This window comes from Tyto alba, unplaced genomic scaffold, assembly GCF_018691265.1.
Source record: "Tyto alba isolate M040663 unplaced genomic scaffold, T.alba_DEE_v4.0 Super-Scaffold_2, whole genome shotgun sequence".
Classification (NCBI taxonomy): Eukaryota; Metazoa; Chordata; class Aves; order Strigiformes; family Tytonidae; genus Tyto; species Tyto alba.
Genome location: NW_024881282.1, coordinates 4935299 through 4949869, shown reverse-complemented (window position 1 = coordinate 4949869; position 14571 = coordinate 4935299). Strand labels below are relative to the sequence as shown.

Sequence of the window (14571 nt, the reverse complement as noted above, 5' to 3'; positions counted from 1 at the left end):
TATGTTTTGTAGAATATCTAAAAGACTGTGGAAGGCTTCTTGCAAAAGGTTAACAGCTAAGAACCATACCCGCATGAAGAATCATCAGCATCTCCTGACCCTTCAGTGATGGGACCTCATAAATAGCTTCACTATGTATATTAAACAAACAGAACAGATACTGTTTCTCACTGCAAACAAGTTAGAGTTTACTTTCTTTTATTGAGCCTGATCAGAGCTTATAAACTTTGCTCTTCATCACCCACTCTTTCTCCTGGGTCTCCCACTCCATCAGCAGTTCAGAAAGCTGAGTGGTAGGATCTGTTGCAAATCAAGTCTGTCAGTGCCACTTTAGTAAGTCCCCATTTGGGACTTGGTCAAATGTCAGTACATTTAGTCCTTGTCAGACTGACACTGGCGTTCTGGTGCTCCCCTTATTGGCAAGCTTTTAAACTGAGCCTAATTAACGCTTTGTATCCCAGCTGCCCAACATGTGCCAAAACCTTTCAGAAACTCACTTGTGCTATCTGGTGGTGTGGAGGTCTTTCTAGATGACTACTCTTTAATTTTCATTTTTTTGTATGTGTGCCTTTCTTGTATAACAAGGAACTTTTCAGCAGGATCTTTTCAATTCTGTGTCCTAACCTTATTTCCTTAATTCAGATAGGGGCTAAGATCAGTAGATAGGTTTCAAGTGTAAGCTTTTTCTATAGCTAAACTGAACTGAAGCCAGACAGGGATTGACTCAGTTCAAGAAAAGACTAGCAGGACTTTTTTCTGCACAGTTGAGAGGCAAGTGGGCAGGGCTTTTTTTACAGACAGCTTTTGAAGGAAATACTGCCACAAGCAATGAACTTGAAGGTCTGTATGTTCTGCTGTTTCGTCTTCTTTCCTTCATATTCCAGCTGAGCCAGTTTGTCCATGTGTTTGATCGTGATGTCCTTAGCTTTTACCCAGCATTCTACCAATTTTTCTATCTGTCCTAGCACTAGACTACCCTGAGGTTGTTTAACATGAGACAGGTGCATTCAACCCAAAATGGACAGGATGCATTTTGCTTCATCCTGTGTTATTATGAGCAAAAATGTCACAGCAGCTAAAGGCATGAGATTGTGTTTGTAACAAATGACTGTATTTATAGGCACTTATCAGCAAGGTGTCTAAGCATATCACAGATGAAGTGCCATGAGAATGTAAAAATCCCTATGCAAAAGATTATCAGATTACTACAATTGTCCTTGTAATGTCTCTCTAAGGTGGGGATGTACCTCGACTGCTATTTTGCAGGTTGAGTACAAAGACACATATAGAGTAGCTGACATGACCAGTGTCACACAGAAATTCTGTAGCAGGAGAAGAAATAGAACTGAGATCACCTCATTTCATTAATAACACTCTTCCCAGTGAGTAATAGCTTTCTAGATTTTCACTTTATGATGCTCTGCTGAAGTTTCATCCAGAGCAGGAGGATAAAACCCATATGTGTGTGTATATATATAGGTGTGTATATATACACGTATGTATACACACCAATAAAATATGGAAGTGGTAAGTAAATTCAATGAGATTAAGAGATTTATAGTGGTAAATTAAAATATTGTGAATAACTTGGCTGAGGATATCTAAGCACTCCTGATAACCATCTCCACACATCTGAAACCTTTAAAGGAGAAGGCACAATGAGTTACGGTGGAAATATTTTGAGGATCTGCAGAAATTCATTGGACTGAGATTTCCCATGGTGCTTATCCTCAGTCAAGGAAAGAATATACATTTCTTGCAGCAAAAGGGGATTTAGGATGAATGGAATTTTCTTTTCCCAATGAAAAATGTTTAGCAGAAGGAGCATTTTTGTCTATTTCCCAGTGCCGAGTGCAGTGTTAGCAGAAAACATCTATGAATAAGAAGTATTGGAAGGACCAATATCTAAGTTAAGAGACACTGGATCAGAATCAGTATTAAAGACAAATCTTTAATGTGCTTCCATGATGTGAAATGGATTTTGGGGATTTTACTTTTCTGGCTTTTGTTCTAAAGCTGTTTTTGTCTGCTTGAATTTTGTTGAGAACCTGTGAAACTTTTTATCTGAGCAATGGGAACATAAAGACATCAGTGCAACCCTGTCTGTTTTGCCACTGTGCCCCAGATCTTACCAGGAAGACTTCATTTAATTTTCTATGGAATAAAGAATGACTTCACAAAATGATGGTGTCTGATACACCATCTGGCATTCTAGATAGCATTTCAACAATGACAGTCTTTTAGGGAAGCTTTTATGGACAAAATAAAAAAAAAAAAAAAAAAAAAAAAAGGAAAAGTCTAATTAAAGAATATGGAAAAAAGCATACTGCTTTTCATTGTAAAACAAGAATCCATATAGCCTCACGTAAAAGTAGTGAAGGAAACAAAACAAAACAAGCCAGAAAACAGAGGCAATAGGTGGAATCTGTTAATAATTCAGTAGGAACATGAGGCTCCAGCTATGAGAAATTAAGATTTGTTCAACTGCAGAAAACAGTCTGAACTGGCAAGCTGGCAGGCCTATGGTGGTGATGGAATAAATATCTTCTATTAACATGAGAGTTAATTTTATGTAAATATATTGGGAGACCTTCTAGTGGAGCTGAGCGTCTTAGCAGTACCACTTCCCTGTTTGTAGTGTAATTGCATTTAGACCAAGGTCTTCTGAAGGAAATGGCTGACTAAATTAGCATTAACCAGGTTCCTGGGGGGCTCGGTGTGTTGTGGGTAGTGAATCTTGCCTCCAGAAAGGACATGTTGACACTAGAGAAGCCAGCTGCTTCCAGCACACTGTGTTAACTGTTTTTCCCAAGTGGGGCAAATTTTGTCACCCAGGGAAGGAGAAGATTTGAGACTAATCAGGCAGAATCTGGGCTTTGGTTTTCCTCCAGTTTCCATCCCTTGTGCTTTTAACTGAATTCAGATTTCTGCGTGTTGCTCCAGCTTCTTTTTATCACTGTGGTTTGGGAAAGATGTCCCCTTTGTGGGAACATCTTTCCTTACAGCATATAAATAAAACTATTGTTATAGTCCTCAGGAGGATGGTGGATGCAGCTGGGCTTGCTGACAAACTGCTTCTCTGAGAAGAGATGCCAGTGTCATCCGAGCTAGTCAGCACGTAGATGTGCTAACGGAGTTGGAGTCCGGTGCTGCGAAGCATCGTCTAGAATGGGAACTGAGTCTCTTCCTGGAAGGTGGGAGTTCACATGCATTTGTTACAGCTGCCAAGGCGAGAGGAAGCTCTTTGTTTGTCCACGTTGTGCTGATGCTTGTTATTGCAGAAATAGTTGTCAGTGATATGTAACGGACCAGATGCTTGCTGGTATAAGCACATCCCTCCATTGACATGAGCTGAGGATCTAGGCCAATGTGCTTGCAAGATTACTTAGAAGTGTGTAACTGCTTGGACATGTGTTTTGTGTAGGACAGCAGGAGAGACATCTGCATCATGTTGTATTTTTTCCTTTGCTTGCTTTTAATTCTTGGAAGTTAAAACCAACAGGTGGAAGTGTTCTTTCTGGGTTCACAGAAATGTATGATCTTGTCTCTCAAGTATTTTAAAAAATCTGTAGTCCCAGTGTTGTCTTGAATATGCTGTCAGTAACTTAGAATACCAAGTCCCTCATGCTCAGGTCTTAGTCTTCAAGCAACAGTCTGTAGTGATTCCTTGACTTTCACAAAATGGGCAGACGTTTGATCAGAAGGTGAGAGAAGACATTTTCAAATACTTCCTCAGGTCCCTCTAAAGGATGGAAAAGGAGATGGGGCAGGGTGAAGGGGATCATGGAAAAATCTGGGAAGAGGAGGCCCAGCTTCTGCTCTTAGTTCAGACACGTGATCAGACACATTCACTTTGTGCAAAAATTGCACCACAGCTGGTGACCCGTTGACTTCAGTGGGGTTATTCCAAGCATTGACATTTTTCCAAGAATATTCCATGGTATCATGATCCTTTGAGTTATGCTTTTCCTGCATTTTAGAGAGTGATGTGCATGATACTGTACTGGAATATTATTTTAAATTTGTTGTATGTGGGAAGGTGAGTTAGAACCTTCAGTGGGAGAAGCAATAGAAGTATTCAGAATATTAGCTTGGAGCTTGATTCAAGTCTTTTCCCACATGACGTCTACCAAGTCAGAGAAAACTCAGTGACAGAAAAATTATTTCCATTATCTCATTTTCCTGTGGCCTATTCCAAAACTGTATATGAATCTGGTCACATGTTAGATTGCTGACGCATTCTGGCAATGCTTTGAGAATTTTTGTTAGTATTGGAGATCTCCATTTACATCAGTAGGAGTTTTATTTAAGACTCCCTAACAAACGGTCTGTTTTCTGTACTGTAGAATACACAAATAGTGCAGCCTTTATTAAATAGAAATTATACTTTATCTCCTTTGTTATACAGTATCAGATTTTTAGGTAGACTGTAAGAAGATAACTTGATCTTTCCCGGATGATCCATGTTTATAAAATCATCTTTACAAAACATTGCAGATATCATCCTTTGCCTCAGTGAACCGGTAAAGCGACATTGCTCAGTTGGAGTGGGTAGATAGCAACTGCAGCTGAGATGATTTACTCTAGCTGAGATCTGGTCCTGCACCTGTAGAAACACTGGCTTTCAATCTCTGCTCTCCAGCAGGACAGCAGTTAGGGAAATCACTCACTGGGTCACGTTAGCACACTGACACCACAATTTGCTGTTGCTGCTCAGAAAAATAGTTACCTTCAGCCAAAAATTGGGTTCAGACACTCTCACAGACGTGTGATGCTTTGTCTTTATAGAAAGCTGCTAAGGTAGCAAAATAGACTTAGAGGTCTGCAAACAGACTTTGGAATAAGAACCTAGAAAATCTGTCTTTGGTTTTACTGCAGATTTTCTGACTGACCTTGGACAACTGAAAATCACTCTGTGCTTTATTTCCTCTCTCTGTAAAATACCTATCTTGCAGTATTAATCAATGTTTGTAAAGATCCTTGAAATCCTTAGATAAAAGAGCACATTACAGAGCATAGAGTAATTGGAATAGATGTAGCCTATAAAATAGTGCAATCTACCAAACTTGGAAAGAAAAAGATGGGAAGAAAAAGCCTGTCCTGTTAGCATTCTCAGTCCCCTGAGCAGTTTGGCGAGAAGCTATCTGAGCCTAGTAAATTATCAGTTGTGGTTTTCCCAAGTGTGGAAAAAAAGAGCCATCAAGCCTTGGTCAGGGTGCTTCTGTGGCTTTTGTGCCTTAAATACGTCCATACAGTGCTTGGTAAGTTTCTGTTCTCTTTGATTTTAAAATGTGTTTTGCCTTTAATTAGTGCAATATCATCAAGACACTGTGAAACTTAGTTATAGCAAATTCCAGTGTGATTTTGTGAATCCCACAGAAGTCTATAGTTAATGAAGTATATGCTGCAGCAGTTTCTTTTCAAGAGTAGGATAAAGGTAAACTTCATTTTATGTATCAAATGTTCTTACACAACTCCTGAGAAAGTCTTCAAGAGCAGCATCCCACCATCAAGATACACAGCATGGCCCCCAACTTTCCAGGACGTAAGGGCCTGGGCTTTCTAACCCATAGGGGTTAGAGAAGTAGAGGAAAAAATTGAATTTGTCAAAAGGCTTACTGTTTCTTATAATTTTTCTCCTTCTTGCAGACATGCATGTGTGATCCGAGGCCAGGTGATGACAGCAGATGGGACCCCTCTAGTTGGAGTGAACATCAGCTTTGTCAACAATCCTCTTTTTGGATACACAATCAGCAGACAAGACGGCAGGTAGGTTGTCTTTATGGGATTTACAGTCTTCAAGCAGCAGTTACAGCATTATTACCATCAACACTAAAGAGAAACTCCTTCCAAGAGGACGGTTATAGTTAATGTATTTTGAAGATGTTGATACATCATTGTTAGTTGTTATGGGGCTACATCTGATAGACAACTGGTCATGGTGTTCCTCAGGGATTACTGCTAGGGCCAGTCCTGTTCAATATACTTATCAACGGTCTGGATGCAGGAGTTAAATGCACCATTAGAAAGTTTGCTGATGATAAATTGGGAGCTGCTGTGGACTTTCTAGAGGGACAAGAGGCCTTGAAGAGGGATGTAGATAGATTGGGAGCATTGGGCTATGATTAATGAGATGAAATTTAGCAAGTTGAAATGTCAGATTCTGCACCTGGGATGGAGTAATGCTGGGCACAAGTATAAATTGGGAGAGGAGTGGCTGGAGGGCAGCCCTGGAGGAAGGGATCTGCCCTGGAAGCCCAGAGGTCAAACCACACCCTGGGGTGCATCAGACACGGAGTAACCAGCGGGGCTAAAGAGGTGATGAACCCTCTGCATTCAGCGTTGGTGCAGCCTCACCTGGAGCGCTGTGTGCAGTGCTGGGCCCCACAACTTAAGAAGGATGTGAAGGTCCTTGAATGCATCCAGAGAAGGGCAACAAAGCTGGTGACAGGGCTGGAAGGAATGTCCTGTGAGGAGCAGCCAAGGGGTTTGGGCTTGTCTAGTTTGGCGAAAAGGAGGCTGAGGGGTGACCTCATTGCTCTCTACAGCTCCCTGAGGGGAAGGGGAGAGGGAGGTGCTGAGCTCTTCTCCCTGGGATCCAGGGATAGGACACATGAGAATGGTTCAAAGCTGTACCAGGGAGGTTTAAACTGGACATTAGGAAGCATTTCTTCACCGAGAGGGTGCTCAAACACTGGAACAGGCTTCTTAGAGAGGTGCTGGATGCCTGAAGCCTGTCAGTGTTTGAGGCACTTTGACAATTACCTTAATAACATGCTTTAACTTGGTAAGTCCTGAACTGTTCAGGCAGTTGGACTAGATGATTGTTGTAGCTTTCTTCCAATTGAAATAGTCTATTCTATTCTCATTATTTATTATTATTAACTTTGAGATATTACCCAGAATCTTTAGCCATCAGTTGAGCAATGCAGTGCCCACGCATTGAAAGAAAAGATGCCTCCTGCTCCCAACAGCTCTATTCTCTCTAATTCACATTGAAATGATCAGAACGAAGTCATTAAGATTACGGTTGTGTCAGAGGCAAGTACTTAAAATCTGAGCAATCACGCTCAACCAAAACAAAAGCACTACAAATTGGGAAAGTCTTTCATCTTATTCTTTGTCTGTCAGTGCTAATTGGCTCCCTTTCTTTTAAGAACAAAAATGAAACATAAGGGGGTTCCAGCTGCACATACTCTATGTATTGACTACTAACCACTAGCACTTCAGAGAGGATTTATAGATTTTAGCACCTTTCCAATCCACGGCTTTGACTTTGACTAAAGGTTTGACTTGGCCGGAGAAGCTGATAGAATTAGAATGAAAGAGAAAGCATGTGCTAGCAACATGAGCCTCATGCTGCCTTATTGATACCTGGGGGAGCTTACACTTACTGTAACACTGATGGTGACTGGGAGGCTTTCTGACTGATGCTTCACCACTTGGATGACATAACAATAAAATCCAGGTAATAAAGAGGAAAACTAGTTGTCTCCTTTGGATAAAGATGCCTCTGGAGGTGGTGCTCTTGTATTGCCTGTAGCTTAGGCATTACTGCAAAAAGGAGAAAGTCTTGAACATTTATGCTATGTGTATCTCAGTCAACCTTATTTAACCTACTTTGTGTGAAAGTGAGATCCAAACTGCACTCTCAAGATCAGATTGCTGTGTATAGACCAGCACAAAATCCATCTATTAGAACAGATAAATATGCTTGCAAAATTCCTGGACAGTAATGCCTGCCATAACCTTTTTTTTAATCTGTTTCCTTGTTTTGTATACAATACCCAGCTACTATGTGTAATCTTTCATTTACATTACAAGTACTTTGAGGAAGGAGCCATCCCTTTGCTTGCAATTGTGCTGTACCTAGCACAGAGGGGCTTTATCTTAACTGCACCTCTAGGTAGCAAACATACCGATAAGCTAAAGAGAGACAGAGCAGAGGTGAGGGCTGCTATCTGAGCTCCAGACCTTTGTAATACTTGAGTAACTCTTTCTTTCCAATTCCTGGGTGGTGAAAGGCAAATCCCTCCTGCTATAAACCTACTTCCACTGGCAGTTCAAGCCAGAGATGTTCCTTTCACACCATGCCCTTCCCCACCTCCAGCTGAGCAGAGGGCCCAGGCCAGAAAGCAATGCAGCTGGAGCATCAGTATGCTCCACCAATCTTCAGTGGACTGCTGGTTCCTCAGGGCTGGCTGCCAGCCTCCAGAAGTTAAATTAGTTTCAAGGAGCATAGTGCTGCAGTTTGCTGACTCAGTCCCCAACAGATACTCAGTTCCAAATGATAAAAATGACAGAAATCAGCTGGCTCAGTGCAGGGAGTCTGTGACCAAGTGGGATTCATCCCCAAGCTGGGATTTCTGTCAGCAGCTGCTGGTGATCAGTCTAACCCCAGGTTGCATGGTGTCATCTCTTCTGATTTCACTTTCTTCACCTTCTTCTCAAATCAATCTGCTTCTACAGAAACGTTGTGCACGTCTGGTGCACAACCAGCATTCAACAGTTTGTTCAGCGGCAGTACTGCATTTCTGGATTCATAAAAATACCTTCCAAAATTGGCACGGCATACATGCAGATATTTGCTCAAATGAATGGGCACAGCAGTGCATCTGTGTACTCTGGAGGTAATAAATGGAAAAGTAAAAGCCCTTCTCTTAAAGAACACCAAAATCCAGTGACTTCCACAGTGGTGAGGTCTTCTAAAAATTACCTTGAAGTATTTAAGAGCATTCAGACTAAAATTATCAGGGCAGAAAATGATGTCAGACATCCCTTATTTCTAATCCTAGTCTCACTGCTGATTTAGCAGGTAGCATTAGATGCATCTCTTAACCTTCCTAGGCCAGCCAACCAGCCTGTGAAAGGCAGATAACATTTCCTTGCCTTCCTTACTGACTGTTATAACATTTATTAAATACTGTTTGTAAAGCACTTTCAAAATCATGTAAAGAATTATTGCTATTACAGTTTCTATTATGTGCTTTGATGGTTTTCAGTAATTTTCTGAATAGAACATGCCTCAGCATCTCATCAGCTTTTTCACAGTGCAGTTTTCATGTGATTGAGTCACTTTGTTTTAAGAAGTTGATGGTCTTAAGCAAAAAGGGGTTTCTCATGAGCTACATTAGCAGAGTGCATGTGTTCCCGGTCCATAGCAGTGCACAGTCACATCGGGTCATCTGGACCATCTTCAGTGTCATTCTGCTTTGGAGGAAAAATGGGAGCACACGTGCAAACAATTACCTTGTTCCAGGGGTTATGAGATAACTGCATAAAACTGACTGGCTTTCTTATTTGGCATATTCACCACAGGAATATCTATTCTTGAAAATGTGCACTGAGTTACCTTAAATTGATTTAGCAAATCAGTTTACTGATAGCAGGGCAGTAACTGTGGTTTTGAAGTAAGGGAGTTTAAAGGCAGAATTGCATCAATTTAGCTAGATCAGTTCCTAAGCTGATTTTGTTGCTTCAGGTTTGGTTTGGGGTTTTTTTGGGGGGGATGACCAAGTTTCAAAATTAATATAATAAGTAAAATTTCAGTTTCAGAATTATAATGAACTGAATTTTTCACCCCTATAAGTGGCTTCACTGTATTCCAGGTCTCTGCAAGTAGGTTTCACTCCTATTACAGTACTCAGATACAGCCTCTAATAGTGAAATCCTGGTCCTAATTAAGTCACATTACTTAGTCTGAACAAAACTTTGATAACTTCAAGTCTAGCATGTGTTTTTAGCCTGACTATTAGGACACAGACTTTTTTCAGATAACAAGGCATGGAAATAAAATGACAACTCTCAAACCACTCTGTTGTATTAATTTCTCTGTGAAGCAAAGTTAACAGAACTATCAGTACTAGATTATAAACCACATTTTAAAATAAATCTTTAAATTTGATTAAACTAGTAGTTTATAAAGGCTGCAAGTCCTCAGTATCCCATGGCTACAGGCACAGTATTAATAAAACAGCAGGAAAGTCTCCAGACTTCTTCCGTATTGTGTACATGCCATCATGTTCAGCAACATTGGCATGGCTGTCTCAGACCAAATACACGGACTTCCAGAGCAAAGAGATGAGAAAGGGTTATAGTTTTCTGTGGGTTTTGGGTTTTTTTTAAGCCTGCTTTATGGATAAATAGAGAATTTTATCCTTTGGCCTGTCTCTCCAGAGTCTTTTAAGAAAAACAGAACAATACACTGTGTAACATGTATGATTTTTTTTAGAGTAATAAAAAAGACATCAGAGATCAGCAACAAAGCCAGAAATAAAATTATCTCGTTCCTTCAATCCCAAGACAGTTTTGCTCTTGTTAAATTTAATTTCGCTAAGGGAAGCTGGGAGGAAGGTGTTTTCATTTTGGGTTTTTCTGTTTGGTTTTGGGTTTAGCTTTTATTCAGTTCATCAAGGTAACTTCAAAGCTGCTCCCTGTGACTGGGAAAACCAGCTCATGAGCAACAGCACCTGCTAAAAAACACTGCCTGTCTCTGTTTTCACAGCTGCTGGGGCCCTACATGGAGGTGGTGCTTTCCCTTCTGCATCCTGTTTTGGGGATGCAGGAGAGACAAGGATGGTTCCCCCCAGCAGGTTACCATCCCTGACCCGGGCTCAATGAAGCCAAGAACCACTCACAAATGAGTGAAACAGAGGTGTTTCCAAATAGAAACTCTTCCCACTTGCCTAAAAACTTGTTGAGCATCATTTGTAATGTTTGTTTCTTTTCTCCCGTTGCCCCTTTCTGTGCCCGGATTCATGCAGAGCAAGCTTCTCCCTCCTAGCTGAAGGGCTTGCCAAATGCTAATTGACTGTTAAAAATGTTCTCATCAAAGTACAAATGCTGCGCAGCTTTGCTGGCAAGGGCCAGCAAGTTACTCGTCAGGCTGTTGCAAGCCAAGCTCCATAGGTCTGGGAAGCTGATGGCCCCACTTGAGTGGTAGAATAAGCATGTCTTTAGCTTTTTAAAATGCTCTCCACTCCTTCCCATGGACTCAATTTAACGTTCTTTCCTGAATAACTTACTTTTCATAATTATATTTACTAAATGGCACCTCAGCCTATTGGCTATTAAAAAAAAAAAAAAAAAGCTTCTCCTGAATGATTACTTGCCAAAGATTTTGTTTTAGAAATAGTTCATAGCCGTTGTTGCTCCTCTGGGATTTTTGTAGCTGATCTGAAAGCCTCATAATTAATATAAAAAATAATTTTAAATACTTTTTTCAGCTTCTTTCTTACTTTGTAATTACAAAGTACACCAAGTCTGCCTTTGGGCTGTCACACTGCTTTCAGATCCTTGTTCTCATGCACAGAGAAGTATTTAACCACATGGCTCTTAAGCACATGAGCAGCTCCGCTGAAGCCAGCAAGCCTATTCACGTGCTTAAAGACTGTCACACACTAGCACCAAGCACCGAAAGTGCCAAGCAGGGATGAGAAAACTTTCTTTGCCTGAAACACACATTTGGCATTGCAACTGAATAGATACTGAGGAAAAAAAAAAAAAAAAAAAAAAAAAAAAGCAATTCCAAGAGATCTTCGAATTGTGTTGAAATCCCTTTCCCACTTATCACTTCTTCTATGAGTCTATACATAGTAGATACATCTTGTGGCACTTTATAAAATCTCCATCTCTGACAAGATGTGAAGTTTAAATACAAAACTAAGAAAAAACCAACCCAAAACCCTATCTTTACATCCAGGGGGCGAATATTTTTCTTATCAAAGTAATGTCCTTTCACACAGCTCGGGCGGGCTGTTCATTATCCTGACTTCATATTATCCAGCACTAATGCAGGCAGAAAATCCACTTGGCTGGAGGTAGCATAGGGTGAAGTTGCAGACCACAGGCAGCAAGTTATCTGCCCTGCTCTAAGTAATTAAGAGTCAAAAAACACTGTGCTGGGTGCTGTGGTACAGACTGCCTGCACGGCGTTCGTTTATTCCCCCCGCCTAGTACACTAGGCTCAGTCTGTGACTGAGCTCCACATGTTCCCTGGGTTGCATTAAGTATTATTCAGGTTAGCAGTGATTCCAAGACAGTTTATATGGTGGTGTGTCAGAGAAATAACTTTCCAAATAGTTTATTTCATCATGTGAATTGATCCAATCTGTGACTACATTTGGATGATAAGTACTTTTTTAAAAAAAAACAACAAAACAACACAAAAGTGAGTATGTATGGTCAAATAACACTAGAAAAGCACTAACAAAGATAAAAGGGTTGGGTATGTTTTTAATATGCTGAGGACAACATGCAAAGAAGCCGAGTTTGTACTCCTACCTCTGCCACTTGCTCTTACTCAACTGAAGCGTCTTTGGGCTGTAGGTTTTAGGCCTGTAAAATGTAACTGACCGATATTTCTTGTGATTATTTTTCTGGAGGTCCTTTCTAGGGAGTTGTTACAAATAGACAGGATGATGCTGGCACTAACTTTGTATTCCATCTCTTAAAACAGCTTCGATCTCGTTACCATTGGTGGGATCTCCATTATCCTGCACTTTGAGCGGGCTCCCTTCATCACCCAGGAGCACACGCTGTGGTTACCATGGGATCGCTTCTTCGTGATGGAAACCATAGTCATGAGGCACGAAGAGAATGAGATCCCAAGCTGTGACCTCAGTAACTTTGCCCGGCCCAACCCTGTGGTCTCCCCATCTCCACTGACAGCTTTTGCAAGTTCCTGCTCGGAGAAAGGTCCTATTGTTCCTGAAATCCAGGTATGAACAGTCTGATCCAAGAAGAAAATATTCCAGTCCTTTCTGTGCTTCTTTTTCCTGCTCTGAGCAAGATGAATGCAACTATTCCCTTGCTTTCTGAAAAAGAAGCATTCCTTCTTTGTTGCACTGTTTTTCAGATGTTTGCCAGGAGCGCTCGCTCACAAGCACACACTTTGCCAGAAGGTTTCTTTTCCCTCATCCCTGAGAGGTGGAAGCAAAGCACTTGGGACCCAACAGCAAAAACCTACGTTGGCTCTGCTTTGCTTTCACCTCTCATCTGCAGGAGGTAGGCTGGGACCCTCGTGTGACCCACAACCACCCTTTGGGCAGCCCTTTGGCATTCAGTATGCCCAGTGCAAGGCTGATGGACTGCTTATGCTCCAAGGCCCTTCTTCTGTTCAGGAGTAAATTTCACCCACTGAGCATTATGGACCCCAGTGGTGGAGTGTGGAGTGTGAACTTTCTCAGGGTTTGAAGGCATATCCCTCTCTCTACAAAGCTGTTGAGATGTGCAGTCAGCCAGCAAATGGCTGGCAAATGGCCAGCCTGAAGAGTCCCTGGGTTTTATTGCATTTCATGACATTTGGGACAGATGAGCAAAGCGAGAGGGTTACTTGTAATTTCTCATCCCCATTTTCCTTTTTTAAGGAAGTGTGAGTCAGATAAAGTAGTTTAACAACCTGCTGTGGATTCAAAGTATTCTGCCAAATGGAAAGATGGGTTTTAAACTGAATTGTCTGAACAATGGAATTATCCATCTTCCTTAAAAATACTCCCTGTGTTGAAATATATGGATGTAGCAACATTCAAGCTTTCCTTTCTTGGGCACGTTGTTCCCTGGGTTTTAGATGCCAGCATTCAGCATGTCCTGGGTATTGCTTTTAGTGACCAAGAATAGTCTGCCAAGGTAGAAATAATAACAAGTGTAGCAACAAATTGTGTGCTTCCTGCTTGACTCCACTGAGGTTGCAGTAGCATTAATGAGGAAAGAAGTCATTTTGTATCTTCTAATTTTAATACACTGGGTACTGAACCCAGCAACAAATAAAGCTTGTGGTCTCTGTACCTTTCCCTCTGGACCAAATCCTGTGATCCTTTCTCTCACTTACTTCCAATTACAGTCACCAGGCTTGTCCCAGCTTAATTACTAATTAAGTCCCATATCTTGTAAAGTCCATCAGATTGCAACTTCTTGGTTCAGTTTTCACATCTCTTTTTAACTAAACCAACAAACACCATGAAAGGTAATGCTCAGCACTGGCTGGGAAAGGAGCAAGTATCTGACACAGTGCAACTATAATCGTAACCTCACTCATTGTTTGATAGGATACTCGTTAGCTTGTGTTATTTATATCTATTGAACTAACACATTCTAAAACTCCTCTTCGATATGAATGCGTGTCTGTCTATCAACTGTGAAGGCAGCCAGGGATGTAGGTCAGAAGCAATGGTTTGATACAGTTTCTTGACTATAGACCATAGAATCATAGAATAGTTTGAGCTGGAAGGGACCTTTAAAGGTCATCTTGTCCAACTCCTCCTGCACTGAGCAGGGGCATCTTCAACCAGATCAGGTTGCTCAGAGCCCTGTCCTACCTGACCTTGAACGTTTCCAGGGATGGGGCATCTACCACCTCTCTGAGCCACCTCTGCCAGTGTTCCACCACCCTCATTGTAGATGTTTAATGCCATTGTAAATGTTCTGCAGATACCCTGCTTGGCCTCCAACTGCCAATCCAGAGTAATCCCCCTATCAGTGTCCTGCATTATATCTGCCAACCCCTTGTGAATGTCACAGATAACTTGGACATTCCAAATTGCACTTGACACCTGTAGTTATGGAATCTAATTA

At 41.2% G+C, this 14571-nt stretch overlaps 1 protein-coding gene across 13 annotated transcripts in view; it reads left to right on the top strand.

Moving 5' to 3' along the window:
- Nucleotides 1–14571, top strand: part of TENM4 (teneurin transmembrane protein 4) — a 1435480-nt gene that overhangs the window by 1340146 nt on the left and 80763 nt on the right. For all 13 annotated transcript variants that reach the window (XR_004406800.2, XM_032990906.2, XM_032990916.2 and 10 more), the window contains 2 exons: nucleotides 5650–5769; nucleotides 12458–12719. Coding sequence is in view for 12 of the 13 variants with exons in the window: in XM_032990906.2 (XP_032846797.1) it covers nucleotides 5650–5769; nucleotides 12458–12719 (382 nt within the window). In the remaining variant the exon portion in view is untranslated. The remainder of the gene's footprint in view (nucleotides 1–5649; nucleotides 5770–12457; nucleotides 12720–14571) is intronic.